Source organism: Salvia hispanica, chromosome 5 (assembly GCF_023119035.1).
Source record: "Salvia hispanica cultivar TCC Black 2014 chromosome 5, UniMelb_Shisp_WGS_1.0, whole genome shotgun sequence".
NCBI classification, from domain to species: domain Eukaryota; kingdom Viridiplantae; phylum Streptophyta; class Magnoliopsida; order Lamiales; family Lamiaceae; genus Salvia; species Salvia hispanica.
This window is the reverse complement of record NC_062969.1, coordinates 5,813,209-5,830,875: the sequence shown is the minus strand read 5'-3', so window position 1 is coordinate 5,830,875 and position 17,667 is coordinate 5,813,209. Positions and strand designations below refer to the sequence as shown.

Genomic DNA, 17,667 nt, shown 5'->3' with positions numbered 1-17,667 from the left:
TGAAAAGTTAGCATATAAATGTTTGCAGTGAAAATGAAAATCAAGTAATGATCATGTTGCAGACAAGGAGATAAACCAACTCCAAATCTTATCAACCAATCAAAGTAATATAAGACCAGTAGTTTCTTCTCCGACTGAGAAAAACACTGACCAACGACGGACCTTCTTCAACACTACCGTAGCAGCCTCACCAGTTAGATCCACCATCTGCCTCCCGCGATTGGTAAAAATCATTTGGTCTCACAATGTTTACCTCTTCAAACTCATTATCATCTGCAAAAATGAATCAATGAAGAAAAAAGAAATCGATATTAGAGATACAAAAGCACACAAAAAACCAAGGTTTCTGTTAATTGAACACTGATTTCCACATGCTTATCGGAGAAACTAAAAGTTTTCACCTTCTATGACCAAATATAATATAGAAAGCAGCAAAAGACTGCCTACTCTTTCACAAAGTGTAAAGGAGCACATTCAATTACAGAGATGTTAAGTATAAACTACTCCACAAAAGAGCAGCAGTTTTGACAAAAATAAGGTAAAAATTAAGCTTCAGAATCGGTATGATATTGCTCCGATTTCATTGAAAAACACAATTCAATAGGCTCTAAGTTCAGGAAAGGGACATTTCTATGCAGATTCATAAATGAATGGCAGCAGTGAATCACATCAGAAAGATTGTCAAGAGCTTGCCAAGAGCTTGCGAGCAACTAAAAAAAGGACTGTGCGGAAAGATCAAGAGAAGAAAACAGCCAAACAACAACATTTTAGGTTTTCATATAGCAGCAATCCCCATGTTCGTTTCATTATAATGATTCAACTATTACTTCATGCATAAGGGTTCAAACAAGGCCAGAGCTCAGAACATCGTATCTTATAAGTTAAGTGTTGCCTAGAATGTGCAATATAAGGCTTTTGGAAACTAAAAGAGGAATGTTACTTGGGTGATAGCTTGGAAAGTCAAAAATAATATAGACAAATCCACTACATAGTAAATAGTTTGATGGATTGAACAGCTTTGAGCTTGTTGGATCATGTAATATTTCAAATACTCAGTTTTGTGTATTGCATCCTCTCACGCAGTATCTAAATAGTTTTTTGGGTGAATTGAAAGGTGAACTAAAATCTCTGGTCTCGGATTCAGTTTTGCAAGAAATAAAATAAATTTGCACAGGTTTAAAACATACTATGGAGATCATGGCAAGAGGCGTAATGTGATAAGTATAAGACTTTCTACTGGCAAGAAACGAAAAATCAGTTGCAGATCAAATTAGTGACTGTGACCAGAAAGGGTACCTTTTCTCAGTGTCAGGGCAACGACAGCATCGTTCTCAACCTGAAAATGCATATCAAGGAATAACTTATAAGGTTTGAAGCCAAGGTACTGAATATATATATCAAAACTCTTGCAATTTTCAGGAATGAATCCATAACCAAACTCGTGAATTTTGATTGACTGTGTTAGAGAATTAGCTATGTTCAGAAAAAACTTGAAGCACTCTTAACGCGTTTTTGCGTAAACTATATAGATAGTGAAGATAGAACCTTCAGGAATGAATCCATAACCAAACTCATGATATTTTGATTGGCTGTGTTAGAGAATTAGCTGTGTTCAGAAAATTTGAAGCATTCTTAATGCTTTTTTACGTAAACTACATAGATAGTGAAGAAAAACCTTCTGATCAGCCAGCGATTTCGAGTCTTCCAACATTTCCCGATTTGGCAGTAGTATCAAACGCTGGTCTCAACGGGCTGATCAGTGATCTCATGCAACTTCTCCTTAATCTGCAGAATTGTCTCACTCGGCACACATTGCAGAAAGTAAGTTGTTTTGTTGCGTTTGACCCCAATATACATCCCCTGCAACATAAAACAAATCAGAAGACAGACACATACAATCGGTCTACTTACTGATGAAACCTACAGATCGAAAATCAAGTCCCTTCGGGTACTAACAACAAATTGAATTCACCATATGGAACAAGAGCATTGACATCCCTTATAAATCATACTATCAGGAATAGAAAACAAAGAGGTATAACCACATGCGATAGTAATTCAGAAGTATCACACAATTAAGCATTAGACGGGGAGAAAGCCGCTCTTCCTACAGAAACTACGAATCGTTACAGTTTTACAACATTATATAACATAACTTACTAAGTATATCCTAAAATCAGAGAAATGCAATGCAAAATTACGAAGAGACAGAAATGTAAAAAAAGTAGTCTCTCGAATGTTCTGCCATCCCAACAGCTAGTCAGACAGTCCCATAAGAAGATGAGTTGCATCAAGAAAGTCACACCTACTTATCAAACAGTACACAAAATTGTCCCAAAAATCTTAGCATGTTACACATAATATATTCATTTAACCTAAAATTCAACTTTCTTAGCACAATTCCTGATCAGATCTTAACTCTTAAGAAGTGATTCACCTCCTAGCACTAAAAACTCATCACGTGACTCACGTCCTTTTCCCATCCCTTTCCAATCCATAGTCTCTGAATTCGGTAAAAGCTATTGGTTAAAAATACACAATTCCTGTACATCCAAAAATGCTGAAAAACATTGATCGTGTAGCTAACAAAGAAATTTCACACAATACATAACCATCTCCGAGAAAAGAGCTTTAAGTAGGCCAACATTCTTCACTATTCCAACATTATATGCAGAACTCACACTTGTACACCCATAATAACCAAAGAAACTACTAAGTGAAGTTAAAAATACAATTGAAAGCAAAACTGCCAAAGGAGTTTCTACATTAGACGCCGATTCGACTGAATTTCAAGTAAATGCGAACAAATTGATTCCATCCAATTGAATCATAATTGGGCATAAAAGTAGGAAATTCGAAAAGTAGAGATTGATTGGAACAAAGAGATTAAGGAGAGCATACAGTTTGGGTCATCGGGGCTTTTGGGCGCGATGTCTGGACATAGTGGCGAATTTGTGAGAAGCTGCTTGATGAACAAGGGCACTCACTCAAATTAACCAGTTTATCTACCTCGCCAGCTCAGCTGAGTGTATTCAAAGAAACTGCCTTTCTTTCTTTTTTATTTTCTTTTTTCTTTTTTCCGTAATCTAATTTTCATGTATTGATCTAGAGTATTTATTATAGATAAGATGATAAGATCCCAAAATCCATGTTTTTGAAGAAGCACAAAGTATTAAATCAGAAAATTACATTTCCATTTCAACTTTGTGAAGGTCCAGGAAAATTTAGTACAACCAAATCGAACCAAATATTTTTTGGATTCGATTGGTTAGATTGATAGAAACGATTCGATTAATTTTAAAATGTCATACACCAATTCTTATTCTGTTTTCTTAAGTTGCAATTCAATCGTCCTCACATTTAAATTTCATTAAAAACAAAAAAAATAAAGTGTATTCCTTTTTCATTTGTGGTATAAACCGACTTCATCCGTCATGAGATTTTTGTAAGTTATCGATTTACCACTATAAAATAGGATAATATACTAGTAGTATTTTTAAATTCACCGATTTTGGAGTTATTGATTTAAGAGTTATCGAGAGAGAAAAATTGTGTGAGTATTAAAATAGAGAAAGAAAGATGAATATTAATAGGTGTGAAAAAATTGTTGGGACTTGGAATGCATTAATCGGAGAGAAAGTTAACAAAAAAAAGAAACGTATATCTTATTTGAAAACTAAAAAAACGCCATATTAAATGAGACTAGGGGTAGTACTACTACTAGTTAGATCCTTAAAACCTACTACTAATAAAGGAGAAAAGATAAAGAGAGTAAATTAGATAATGGAATAAAGTAGAATAATTAGATGTTTGTTTTTATTAAAAATGACTCAACATAGTTGAAACGTCCCAAAGAAGAATACGACTCAACTTATGGACGGAAGAGTAATTAATAAAAAAATAAGTTCGTAGTACTTAAATATGTAAGTAAGGGGAGCATTAGGATTTAGGGCTAGCATAGTTAGATGACAACGACCACCAACCCCGTCTCCGCCACGTGACACGCCTATCCTCGCAATATTGGAGCGAATCCGTAAATATCAGTGAAGCGTTTAGATCGATTTCTACCGAATACTGATAGACTTACGTGATTGTAGTGTAGAATGCCTGAATATTGCATTATTGTCTATAAATGCAAAATAATGGTATAAAAGCAACTGCTCTACATATACCGCGACCGAAACATTCTTACGTCTATACCGCAATACTTAACAATCTACACTGTAATCAATCTATTACTATTATAAATGCATAATAAATGAATATTATTGAATACGCCTCTAATATTATGGATAACGTAGTATGCTGAAAGCTAGATCGTAAGAATCAATTGTCAAGGGTTGTCATCTTAACAATTTGTAAGTAGTAAGTAAGAACAAGGAATTTAGAAAAAAGAAAATTTAAGAAAGAAAATAAATTTGCGCGATTTTTCTAATTTTAGGAATTTTATTTTAGTAGTTCTATTTGTTATTTTAAATGAAAAATTAACTCTGAAATCAGATTATTTTGTCCAAAATCTTAGGCAAACAAGGCCTACATCTGCCACCCTCATCTTCTTGATCCACCATTTGTTCTGATACCAAGTTTCTAATTTTACACCAAACCTAGTTTGTTATCGCTCTGGGATTCTGGAAAGTGGAATTTGTGATGGGAAACGGTTCCTCCATGCTCACTCAGTACGACATTGAAGGGGTCCAAGAACACTGCAGCAACACCTGTAATACATTCCTCTGCTCAATTCCACCTTTTTTTTCATGTTTTTTTATGATAATCCCATAATTGTTTTCATGTCTCTGTGATTCTCGCCTTTTCAATTCTCTATTTTTGCCTGTTTTTATATGATTTTTCGTGGGTGTCACGATAAAGACATGAATGATTGCCCGTAGTTATGATCTGATTAGGGTCAGTGATAAGAAACAAATGAATTGAATTGTGATTGGCATTTGATTGTGCATTGTTCTTGGTTTAATTTATTTGCTAAGTTTTGATAAATGATGCGTATTGGTGCTTGTTGTGTAGTTTCCCAGCAGGAGATTGTTTCACTGTACCAGAGGTTCTGCCAGCTGGACAGGAGCGGAGGGGGCTTCATCTCCGCCGATGAGTTTATGAATGTGCCTGAATTTGCCATGAATCCCCTCTCTCAGGTTGGACAAACAGCTGCTTGAACCTCTTTTATTCTGGTTGCATTGTTATGTTAGGAATCCTACAATCATATGTACAAACTGTTTTTGATGGGGTAATGCAAAAGAAATCAACTAAGAACTTGTTTCCGAATTTGAATTTTGCAGTAAGTTTTGAACCAAAATTGGAGAAAGAATCAAATCTTTGTGTGCTTCCATAAATGTAGTAGTATCATAGTTTATAGAAAAAGTATGGTCTTTAGTGGGGGTAAAATGTTATGACTTTAAGTAGATTTCTTAATGACAGGAAATGTTAAAGAAGAGATAGGTGTACAATTTTGGAGATAGTCGATTATACAAATGATCACGTTGTATGTCTAGGAACGAGCATTCTTCAGTGTATATTGATATCTAATTTATGTGTATCTGTTGTTGGTCCTACTGTCTCGGTTTTTCCCTAAATCAATAAATTATGATGGATAGAGGGAGAGAGAAATAAGTGGTCACGACCTTATTAGGACGATATACACTTTGATTAAATGTTAAAACTGCTAAAATCTCCAATCCAGTACATATCTTCCTGTTGGTGATATGAGCTACTGATGGGAGATCGACCGTAAATAGTCAATAGATAGTATGAAGTATTCGGAAGCTACAGGCTACTTGGAACATAATCATGATTCATGAATGAGTAGGAAAGTATTTTATTGGTTAACTGCTATATTCAAGCATGCATGTTTTGGAACATTTGTGTTGGCCCTTGACCTATAAATTAAAGTGATGATTATGGGCTATCAGGAGGAAAAATGAAAACTTAAAAAGGATCAAGTATCCTACAAATCCAATTAGACTAGGCAACTTTGCCAAAATAGAAATGAGTATAAATCAGGGTAGCTTGTGTGTATTATTTCAACTAAAGATTGCTATTGTTCATGAAGTGGTGATTGTACTTAGCTTTCGTTTTCCTATTTACATATGCAGAGACTTTTGAGAATGCTGGATGGGCTAAATTTCAAGGAGTTTGTGTTATTTCTATCTGCTTTTAGTTCTCGAGCGAGCTTGCAGCTGAAAGTTGAATGTAAGCTGTGCAAAACATAGAAATATTCCTCCGTAAATTAAAACTTCAACGTTAAAAATTGTTTTCCAATTGGCCAATGCTGAGTATAATTTCCTTAACCCAGTTATTTTTAAGGTTTATGATTCTGATGGTAACCATAAGGTTAGTTTCAATGACGTTCTGGACATATTGCGTGATTTGACGGTCAATTTATAGCTGAACATCAGAGAGAGTTAGTCTCCTACTCTATTCATATTTCCCTCTTATATATTACCATTAGTTTTAACTTTCTTTTCTTTATGTCTAACTTTCTGTTGCTTATTTGTTCTTTGCCACGCAGAAGCTGTGAAAAATTCCAATTCCTTTGTTCACAAAATGACAAAAACTAGAAAAACTGTAGTAAATAAATTAATTGAAGCAATCAAATGAATATTAATCTTCTAAATCAGAACCACCATGATTTTTCTTAATGTTTTAATGTAGTATTATTGTGCCATGTGCAAGGGGTACTTTCCTTGCTTTCTCATAGTTTTCTGGATCCTGTTGCTAATTAATTGCTGAGTTGCGCTAATCTGAAGTTCTGTATTGTTATATATAGCGTGTTCTTACCAAAGTTCTTGAGGAAGCAGGCTACAGAAAAGATTCTGTATTAGTTCCAGCTGACTTCATGAAGGTAATATATCACCTCTATATCAATTAAGAATGCTTAAAAGCACTTTAATGATGTTTGAAAGGCTGTTCCATCTCAATGGATAGTTATCTTAGTCAGCAAGTTGCGTATTCTGCTTCTATATATCTCTCTCTCTCTGTCTGTATATACATATGCTGCTTGTGCTGCTGCCATGCCTCTTATCGCATTGAGAAATCACACTTTACATCATTAGCACGTATTCTTGATATAAATTGCTAACTGCTTGTTATCATCTACCTGCAGATCCTGGGCAGTTCTGTTCTGAAGATGGAAGTTGAAGTTCCAGTAGATTAGAGATGAGAACGATACATATTTTCCCGTTAAACTCGTGTTCGTGACATTTTTATCCTTCATGTTTTAAGCCACTTAGCTGTTTTTTGTCTACTTCACGTGCTACATCTCTGGGATGCTTGATTGTACTTGTAAGCAAATACTATTTCTATAAATTATCAAGATCTCATTGATTTGAGAATTGCATCATTATTTACATACACTGATAATTGATTCCAAGTTTGTGGGACAGAAAAGAAGGGCTAGTTGTTAAAAAAATCACGATATTTGGCCTGATTTTAATTTTTAAAATTTTATTAAGTGCTGCAATCATGGTAGTCCTGCCGATTTTCAATTTGTAGCACGTCGAAGGACGTCCGATAACACAAAATCATGAGTATTGAGACAAATTTCCAAAGAGGTACTAAGAAATGTTATTGGTATAGTATACAAGTTACAGAAATATAAGTTTGCATTATCAGGTAAAAAAGACCTTAAAATCATATAAATACATCATCGCTTTGTGGTGTCCAGACACGAAGCAGTCGATCATAAAACGAGCATGTAGCAATTGCAGACCTCTTCTTCTTTCCAGACACAAATGCATTTCCTCTTTGCCAGTCAGCTCCATATGCAAGTGAGTCATGCTTCGTATATGTCTCAATCACCTCGACTTGATCCGCTCGAAATTTAACGAGTGCAAAACCGTTGTGCATACAAGCTGTTAACACCAGCCCTGGTATATGTGGGTGGTGCTTCACCCTCCAAACTCCTCCACCTAGACATATCGAAGATTCACTCACCGGTCGTGAAGTTAATCTGGTGTCCCATATTCTCAGGTGCTCGTCGTAGCTACCAGTGAGCAGAACGTTGGGGTCGTGAGGGCTCTTTGCTATGCAGCACACTCCCATTTTGTGAGCTTTTGTGTTCTGGAAAACCAACTGAGAAGGGTCCTCGCGTAGGTCCCAGCAGCTGAACTTACAGTCATCCGAACCTGTGTATATTAGCATCGGCTGCTGGATGTCAAACGAGGCAGCCCAAAGCTCAAAGTCATGTGCTTTCCATTCTTGCAGAATGTTGAGCTGCGACTCATCTAATGAGACTATGGAAACTGATCCATCAGAGAGGCCGACTGCCATGGATGTGGCATGCGAATTCCAATCTATGCACAAGCACATGGAGGAGCTGATGCATTTACCCTGAACTTCAGTTAAGCAACTACCTGCAATAAGCAGAAGATCTTCAACTCAAAGTAAACACGATCGTGATGCAAGATAATGAACAAAGAGGCCATGTATCAAGAATCTATACTACAAGCAAAGCACCATATGCAACATTCCTCATTGTCATTGCACAGGTAAAGTACCAGTACCAACCGACATTGAGTTAAACTATGAGAAAGTCTAATTTTCACCACAATGTGCATGCTCTTTCGCAACTTATATAGTTTTGCTGCTGTTTGATGCTCTATGGAAATAAGGGTCATGATGCTCGGAGCTTGAAGAAATTGCCTGAATAGACAATTGGGAAGTCTAGATTTACACAGCGATCATTTCCTATAATGTAGTACAAGCAACAATTGATATGATAAGACATTAATTTCCACCCTTCAACTTAACATTGTACTAAAACAAAATTAGTGATCCTCCATAGACTCCAAGCTCTCAGTCATTATTATGTTTTTACTTTTGAATTGCCATAAAAAGAACTGGCAAAACCTTGTACTTGAAAGCTTGATGCACTTTCAAAGCAAGCGCATTTAACAATTTAACTAAACATGAATTTAACAATTTAACTAAACTAGAATAGAAGAACTTGATTCCCTACTTCAAAGTATAGATTTGAGCATACAAACAATCATAACAAGAGCACAAGTAACATTGTTGACAAAGCAATCAACTCCCAGAAAAGTGATACGAACAAGTCATTAAGTAAACAAAATCAAGATGCAAGACCATTTTAGGAAGAAGAGAGAGGCTCAATTTCGAAGCACCCAAGGATGATGAGAATATCACACCACAAATTGCCTTGAACCAGAAGAAGAATAGTGCAAAGTAAAATTTGAAAAAAAAAAAAAAAAACTTACTGCCTATTTCAGCAGTTTCTGACCCAGAGCAAGGCAGGCTATAGAGCTTTACACAAGCATCAGCATCGGCTTGCGCAAGCAAAGGCAGGGGCCCTGGGCTCCATTTGATATCGAAAATCCCAGCTGTTTCAACTTTCTGAATCAACTCAAAACGGCCTGCCTCAGCATCTACATCGAAGAGCGTTATGCTCCCTGATCGAGTGGGCTGATCACCCTCTTGAAGCACGTAAGTAGAGGCTGCAAGCACGTTGTGGTACGACTCATGGCCACAAAACTCCACAGCATCTGCGCTCCCATCTAAGAAGCAATGCCCCACCTCCATCAATGTACCTGAACACGAATCAAACAAGTCCAGCCTACTCACGCATTTCGTCGAACATGTTGCATGCTTACTCAGAATTACATAGTTAATCACATGCTCGTCCCTATCTCCCTACGCTTCTAACTTCCTAATCGCATAAATGTAACCTCAGGGAGAAAATATTCGAAGTTAACTGCAAAATGCTTACCGCTGAAACCTGAATTTTTTCGTGTCCAAAGATGAAGAGTAATGGTGGAACTAGTTTTTTTTTAAATAATTTATTTGAGAAATATGTTATTCAGTTTAATAAAATTATTAATCCAATTGGGCAGAACCTACGGGCCCAATGTATATTTGAATCAGGCCTATTCAGTATCAAACTAATTGGGCTAATGAAATATACCATATACTACTAATAGCATTGATGTGTACGATTTTTTCCTTTAAAAAATAATGATATGTTTATTCTTGTAAATATTTATGATTCTTCCTCGACAAGAAGCAAATTACAAGTGAAACAAAAATCAAGAGCCTAGAAAAAGATATGCAGTTGATGTGTAGTTGGAATAAATATATTTTGATAATTTGATCCTAAATGCTACTAGTAGGTGTGGTATTTATAAGACCACAATTGTAAGGTAGTTGTATAAATTAAAGTTGGTATATATGTGACTTGATGATTCAACTCTAAAAGAAAACTTTTTTTTAGTCTACCTAATAAATTTATCACTTTTATTATTTCAATGCACTATATATTCTTTTAATTTCATGGACCAGATTTTTACGATAATAAAAAAAAAAAAAAAAAAAAAAAAAAAAAAAATTAACCCAAATCAACGTAAAAAAAAGAACCCTTTAGCTTCATTTTTAGCAGGTGTCAATTTTGTGCAAAACCTGGAGACGAAGATTTTAAACGTCATATACGGGGACAATTTTGGTTATGTAATCAGTAAGAACTAAGAATTTTTACCAAATTCAAAAACAAAAAATTGTCACGTCTCCACCAAAATTTGTTTTGGGATAAACAATCAAAATTGTAAAGTATTCCAAACCCCGTTTTAAAAATTTTAAGTCGGCGAAATCCATGCATGAATTGAAGGGACCCCGGGTTTAAAAAAAACCTGAACTTAGCTATAACCAAAAATTGCTGAGATATAATAAACCCTAACCAATTTTTAAAAATTCCTTAAGAAAAGGGGATATTGTATTATTAAAAATTTTTTTCATTTATCGTAAAAAAGGATAGCTTCTCCCAATTTGAAAATTTTGGTAAGGTTGTTTTCATAGACCACAATTTTTTTCAATATAGTAGTACCGACGGTAGTCAAGTTTTCAGTGTCGATGCAAATCCTTTTTTTTTAAATCATAGTATTATATTACTATAATAAATTTAAAAGCCAAATAAGAAATAAATGATGGAATCTATGTCGGTCAATGGACTTGACCAAATTATAATTTCAACGAGACATCTAATTTTGTGAAATTAAATGATAAAAAGCATCGATCTACGCCGGAGTAGATGACCGGGATACCCATTTTTTTTCAAATCCGTTTCCCCTATGAGTGAAAAATTTGAAAAAAAGTTGTGCACAATTGCAAACTTAATGACCCATGAGAGGCTTAGGGAATAATTAAGAGAGTTAATTATCTCACATGGAAGTTACAATCTTATTAAACTAGTTTTTAAATTTAAGAAGGATTATTACATGTTAATAATTATAGGGGACTAAGAGGGTCAAAAGAGCCCACACGCGCCCCGCGGCCCCCGAGCCCGTCCCCTTGCCCGAATTGGGTTCGGGCCGTTTTTGGGCCCCCGGTGGGGTTCCAAGGCAAAGGGGTTTAGTTTTTTTTGGACCACCATCGCTTCCACGCCCCAGCCAAGCAAACACCTATGTCAAGATGACGCGGTAAGCCAACGTACCCCACTTTATGATCGACCTAGAACCCGGCCTAGATTCAACTCCTAGTTTCCCCGAGCTTGAAGGCCTGAACCAGGGCCCCGTTATGGTTCCTTTGATGAAAAACCATAAAGGGCCCGCGTAACCTCTAAAAGGGACCGAGCCTATAAAAAGGGCCATTCTAGCTTTCCCTACACACCGAAAACTAGAATCCATCATACACTTTTTTTTTTCTCTACATTGTTTTTTCCCCTTAAAAGCCCCCCTCCCCCCCCAGTTTGCCTAGCTCGTTGATTGGGTCCCCCTTTTTCCTGTGAGCACCTTTTTACCCAATAAACCAACCAAGAGCACTACCGGGGGGACCCGTTTTTAGTAAAGGGGCCCCTCGACTCGGCTTTTCCTTTTACTAGGGGATAGTTTCGATCTCCTTGTAATCTGGGGTTTTATTTTTAATTCCCTTTTTGGGGTTGGTATTACCCCCCGACTTTTTTCTTGTAATTTAAGCCAAAAATGCAAGACAAATAACTTGCTTTTAAGGAATTTGGACATAATTGAACCTAAAACTTTCAAACGTTAATACATTTTTTTCGAGATGTCGATCGAATCAAACACCGCCGCCACCACTCCGCCACCACCGCCCCTCTTTCCCTCCACCATGGCATCCACCACGCATGCCAACTTTTGGCTCATTCATTTCATCAACAACCCCTCTGTATTCTAACACCCAGGTTTTTCACCGGGATCCACCTCAAGGGGGCCGGGGTTGGTTCCCCCCTTTTAGGGGGTTCCACCTGACCCTTTTAACGGTTTCAGGCGGGGCTTTTCTTCTTCCACAAGTTTTCCTTTGGGTCCAAAGAGGTAGGGCCCCTTTCCCATAAAGACGAAAAGACTTTCCCATCCCCGGGTCATGAACATGACGGCTCAACGCCCAACATGAATGGGGGGGGCCCCCATGCCCAACCATGTTGTAAAGCCCTTTCGGGGGGCAACAAAAGGTTCCTTCCAAGGACCAAGGCCCCCTTTGGCACCTAGAAGGGATGCCACCCGCCAAAAGCCACATAAATTGAGGACCCGGGGATTCAAGGGGTTTACCAAAAGATGTTGTTCTTTTTACAACTTTGGGGCCGCCAACTTCCTAAACGAGAACTACCCCCAACGCTGTTGATCAAGAGACGGGCCTCTTTTCCCGGGCGACTATGAAGCATGGCGAAAAGGAGATTATCTTTGAAAAAATTTTTCATTTTAAGTGCTTGATGATAGCTTGGCCAATGTATACTCGTTGAAAACCAAAATTAAAAGGGAATGGGGAAAAAGCCTAGAGAAAAAGAAAAAGATGGGAATAATGCCGCAGACCGAACATGTCAGAAGTATCCAAATTTACGACTACAAGATGGTCGACTTTGACCCCCCCAAAAAAAGTTAAGAGTTCCAAATGATCATCCCCCCGGACTCGGGGTTAAAGGATGATTTTGCCGACAACTTTTATCTGCAAATTTAATCGAGAAGTTTCCTCCTAGGGGGAAGGGGATTTAAGCACTATCTCGCAAAAAAGGAAAAAGGGGAGGGCCCCAACATTTGATCGTGAAACCGCGCCACGAGGCCGACGTGTGAAAAAATTGTTCAAAAAGAAATTTCCTTTTGAGGCCAAAGCCAACTTGTCGACCCGGCGGTCCCTCCAACAAACGCCCCCCAAAACCCAAGGAAAAGTGGGGGGGGGGCCCCCGCCACAGAAGTTTAAAGGGGAACAAAGTGTGGCAAAATTTGCCATTTTTAAAAAAGACCCCAAACAACAAGAAGAAGAACCAAATTTCCCCGTTTTAAGAAAGAGTTCAAGGATGGGGAAGGGATACCCCCTTGCCGTGGTTCACAAGAAGTCAACTTTTGTTGACAAAAAAGGCCCGGGACATGGGCCACCGTTTACGGCCAGGGGTCCGCCGTATAGGACCCAATTTTGCCCCTACACCGCCTTGGAAGGGGGGAAGATCAACAGGGTAATAAAGCACCCCGAGGTCCCTAAAATTGGGAATATGATCCATGATGACGCCCCGGGCGTCACGATCATTTTTTTAAAGGTTTTGGGTGATGCCCCGGACACCCCAGAACCCCAAAAGGTCGGATAAATACAAAGTTAAAAGAGGTTTAAACTTGTATTCAAAACCGATGGGGTTTGATTTGTACAAGCTTGGGAAGTCCTCAAAAGGTTTTTAACCCCACGGACTTTTCAAGCTTATTGTGGCTACGGCTAATAATAATAATAAAACATCTACTTCCTCTTTTTTGACCGAGCTTTAAATTTGTGGATTGAGATCGGGACATGTAAATTTTTAAAAATGAAAAAAATTAGTAAATTTAGAATAAAGACAATTAAGAGGGTACCCAAGACAAAAAGTGAAATATGTCTTGAGGCAAAAAAAAGATTAAGTTCCGTTTCACTCAATTGAATAGAAAACGAAACCCCCCCAACTAATTCACACCCAGATGTATGTGATTTAAGGAGGTGCAAACTAGAAAGGGGGAAAAAATACTTAATCACTTTTATTGGGTGATTTCAAAAAGATATTGCCACATTTATCTTTTGGAAAAAGATGAAGAATTTAATGTTCAAAAATTATAAGAACGAAAAATTTAGAATCAACTTGGTTTTAAAATCAAAGGGTCAAGTGATGTAGGGGCGAAAATGTAGCCCTCGCTTTTAGGGGTTATGCAACGCAAAAAGGGAAAAAACAAACAACTGCCTATACTACCATTTCTAATGGGGTAGGGTAATGCAAAAAACGAACTCTAAAAAAGATTTAAAGAATTTCCGCTACTAAGTTCGGGGTTACCCAACATGTGGGGGGGGCTATTTGACAAAAAAAATATATCCTTAACAAAATCCCACTCAAAAGGGAAAAAACATCGGCCTTATGAGTTTGGGAAAGGGAAAGGGAAAACCCTGGGATTTGTTGTTCACAAATCAAATATCGACATTACGTTTGGGAAAAACAATCGGAAATCAAAAGCCGATTTTAAAATAATTTTTTTTCAAGGGCAAAGAAGAAATCCCAATCAATTTCCCAGACAAGAATTAAGATGAGGCCATTGGGCCCCAAAAAAATGGGTGAAACCAATTAAATTTTAAACCGCGATGAAGAGCCTAAATCGGGGGCTAAAAGGGCCCCTCCAAGTGGGTGCAAGATGGTAGGGGTCGTAACACCAAAAAAATTTGGTCCCGACTACATTCAAAATTGGATGAAGAGCCAACGCAATAAAAAAAGTTTTGATGGCCCGGGGCGTTACATTGGGAGAGGCCCAAAAACGAAATCGATAATTTTGCTAAACCACACTTGGGTTGATTTGGGCCCGGGGTGCCAAACCTTGGGGGAAATAAACCGGGGGCTTAAAAGAAAATTTAAGGCCCATGGAACAAAGGGGTAAGTATAAAGCCCGATTGGGGTTTTAAAAGGGGTTTTTAAAAAAAAGGAAGTGACAAAGACCTTTTATACCTATTCACCAGAACGGGATTACATCTATCCGAAGGCCCCCGATTCCCCCATTGACAATCTTGAGATTCATCAAAGGATGTTAAGACAAGGGTTTTAAAAAGGTGAATTAGATAATGGGAAAACTTTTGGAACAACCCGAAGGGTTTGTGTTCCTGGACAAGAGAAAAAAATATGGTAAAAGTCCCCATATTTATTGAAACAAGGGAAGGTAACGACACTTAAGTTTGATAATGTAATGTTATCAAAGGGTTTTCAAAGGTTGACAAATGTGTCTATATTAAAAAAAACCCATAACTGCACATTATAAAGGTTTTTTCGTTTTGAAAGAACATTGCCCGGGTTAACAGACAAAAACCATGTTAAAGAGAAAAATTTGACATGAAAGACATAGGTCTAGCATGTAATTCTTTGGGAAAGAAAATTTAAGAACATCCAAGGGAAAACATCTTTAAACCCCAAACTCATTATGTTGAGAAGATATTGGGAAAAAATTCAATGCTTACGTAGGGGCCCTTTCTAAGACTCCAATTAACTCGATGTTCACTTAAACAAAAAAAAGGGAAAACCCCTTGCACAAGAAGAAAAATAATGGGTCAAGGGGGCAAAATTTTGTACTTGACTAATTACACTGGGGCCGGGAAAAAGCCGGCCGTGAACAAGTTGAGTCACTACACGAGTGGGGTCCAAGCAAAGAGCATCGGAGAGTTTTTTTAAAGATTTTAGATATCTAAAACATACTCAAAATCAGGGTTTAATTTTTTAGATACCCCCAAAATTTGAAGGGTAAGGATGCTAAAATTGGGTATCCCCGGCCAAAAAGGGCTCACTTTCAACAAGTGGGGTACGTTTTTCTATTTGGGGGGGTCTTCGGGGAAAACCACGAAAAAAAACATGTATAGCCCGCTCAACCATGGAAACAAAGTTCATGCCTTTTGATAAAACCCGGGGGAAAAAGCCGGAAAAGGGGTTAAGAACTTCCTTGGGGGATATTCCAGCGGGGCTAAGCCGCCATCGGGATTCACCTGATAGCCAAGCCCTATCTTGGGGGGCCAACAATGACTTCTATAACGGAAGTCCCCCATATTCGCCCACGACAAAAACCGTGAGACATTTGATCACAACAAACGTGATTACAATGACTATGGAAGTCAATAAAAACCCCCTTTAAACCGCTAACCCAAGGGAAACCGGGTCGATGAATAAGTTTTTTTGTGAGGGAAAGGGGTTTTAAATCCACAAACTAAAGAATTGTTATAGTGGTAACCCAAAAAGATGACGGGGATCAACTAAATAGAGTTCGTGAGAAACACTCATCTTTCATCTATTCCCCTTTAAAAAAAAATGAGTGTTGAGAAAGCTTGTCTTGTTGGGCTAAATCTAGACTTTTAATACTCCCCGGGGTCTCAAGGAGATCGAGTTCTCAAAGAGACCGAAAAGGGGAAGATACTTCCCCAAAGAATCACATATGTAAAAGGGGAAGTGTGGCCGCCTTAAATTACCCCAAAATTTTGAATCCAAAAAGGGGGCCAAGGCCTAAAGGACACAAAACGTGAGAACCGGGTGAGGCCCGGGTGTTTTAAAAGTTAACACCATTGTTTTCCCCGCCTCGTGGGGGGCTAGTTCAAAAACCCCAAAGCCGCACGTGTAACCGATGGGGACTATGGAAGGTTTAAAGCTAAAACACCCACCTTTATGGAAGGTTTTAATTTTTGGGGTTGAAAAGGGGGTTTGATGTATAGATTTTTATTTCCCCCTCATGTGGGGGGTTGTTGGAATTATGCCTACCCAAAAGACTTTGACCCAAAATTTTAATATCAACGAGACATCTAATTTTATGAAATTAAATGATATAGCGTCGATCTACGTTTAGATGACTGGAAATTCATTTTTCAAATCCAATTCCCGGAAAGGGGAAATAATGAATTAAAGTTTTGCAAAATTCAAAAACAAGAGCTAAGTAGGAAAAGGGGAAAAATTAAGAGAGTTTTTTCCCACATTGGAAGTTACAACTTTATTAAACTAAAATTTTAAAAAGGAAGGATTATTACATGTAATAATTATAGTGAACTAAGATGGTGTTAGAGTTTGTATCTAGAAATCACCTTTGGGGTGTTTAAATGTTCAACTCTTATTTTATTTTCCAAATGAATAAACAGATTATTTTTGTCATAATATTGTTATATTTTACATTTAATGGATGTTTATTGCATATTTAAATGTATAAGTAATTTAACAAAGTCTAAGTCTTTGTTTTAGTAGACCTTTTAATGGGCGTCGCCCATTTTAAAGGGTTAACACGGCCGGTTCTAAAAAAAGAAAAGAATTATTTAAACAACCTAGATAGGCTTAGACTCCCATCGGGGAAAGGTTCAATTCACCCATTATTTTTTTTTTTAAAATAAGATGACTTTGGGTTTGGGTAAAAGCCAAGGATCTAACAAGGCATTCCTTTAGCTATTTTCAAAAGGGGGGTCTCTAAATTATTTCTCAATCAATGTACTTTAGCATTGAGCATACGGTTTTGATTATGCCTTTTTTGACTTCCAAATGGTGCGGGTTTTTTCGTCCCCAATAACCCGTATTTTTGGGTAGTGGGGGTTTAAGTTTTTTAAGGGGTTAGGTTTGCTATTATTTTAATCGTCCCCGAGTAAAGTCTGTTTGATAACATCCTCAAGAGAAGCTTGAAATAAGGTTTTATTATTCAACCTAGCTATTTGGAGTTTAATTACTCATGAAAAAAAATAAGTTTTTTCTTTTTT

General features: G+C 37.4%; 1 protein-coding gene and 2 pseudogenes across 1 annotated transcript; 1 reads left to right on the top strand and 2 right to left on the bottom strand.

Moving 5' to 3' along the window:
* On the bottom strand, nt 1-1,857 carry LOC125190626 (annotated as a pseudogene).
* A 2,650-nt stretch (nt 1,858-4,507) lies between these two features.
* On the top strand, nt 4,508-7,340 carry LOC125190794 (annotated as a pseudogene).
* A 198-nt stretch (nt 7,341-7,538) lies between these two features.
* Nucleotides 7,539-9,788, bottom strand: LOC125187613 (diphthine methyltransferase homolog). The gene is made up of 3 exons (XM_048084235.1): nt 9,734-9,788; nt 9,225-9,554; nt 7,539-8,360 (listed from the first exon to the last, which is right to left on the bottom strand). Exons 2-3 carry the CDS (start codon nt 9,544-9,546, stop codon nt 7,639-7,641), a joined length of 1,044 nt encoding a protein of 347 aa, XP_047940192.1. The 5' UTR covers nt 9,547-9,554; nt 9,734-9,788; the 3' UTR covers nt 7,539-7,638.
* Nucleotides 9,789-17,667: the final 7,879 nt, after the last annotated feature.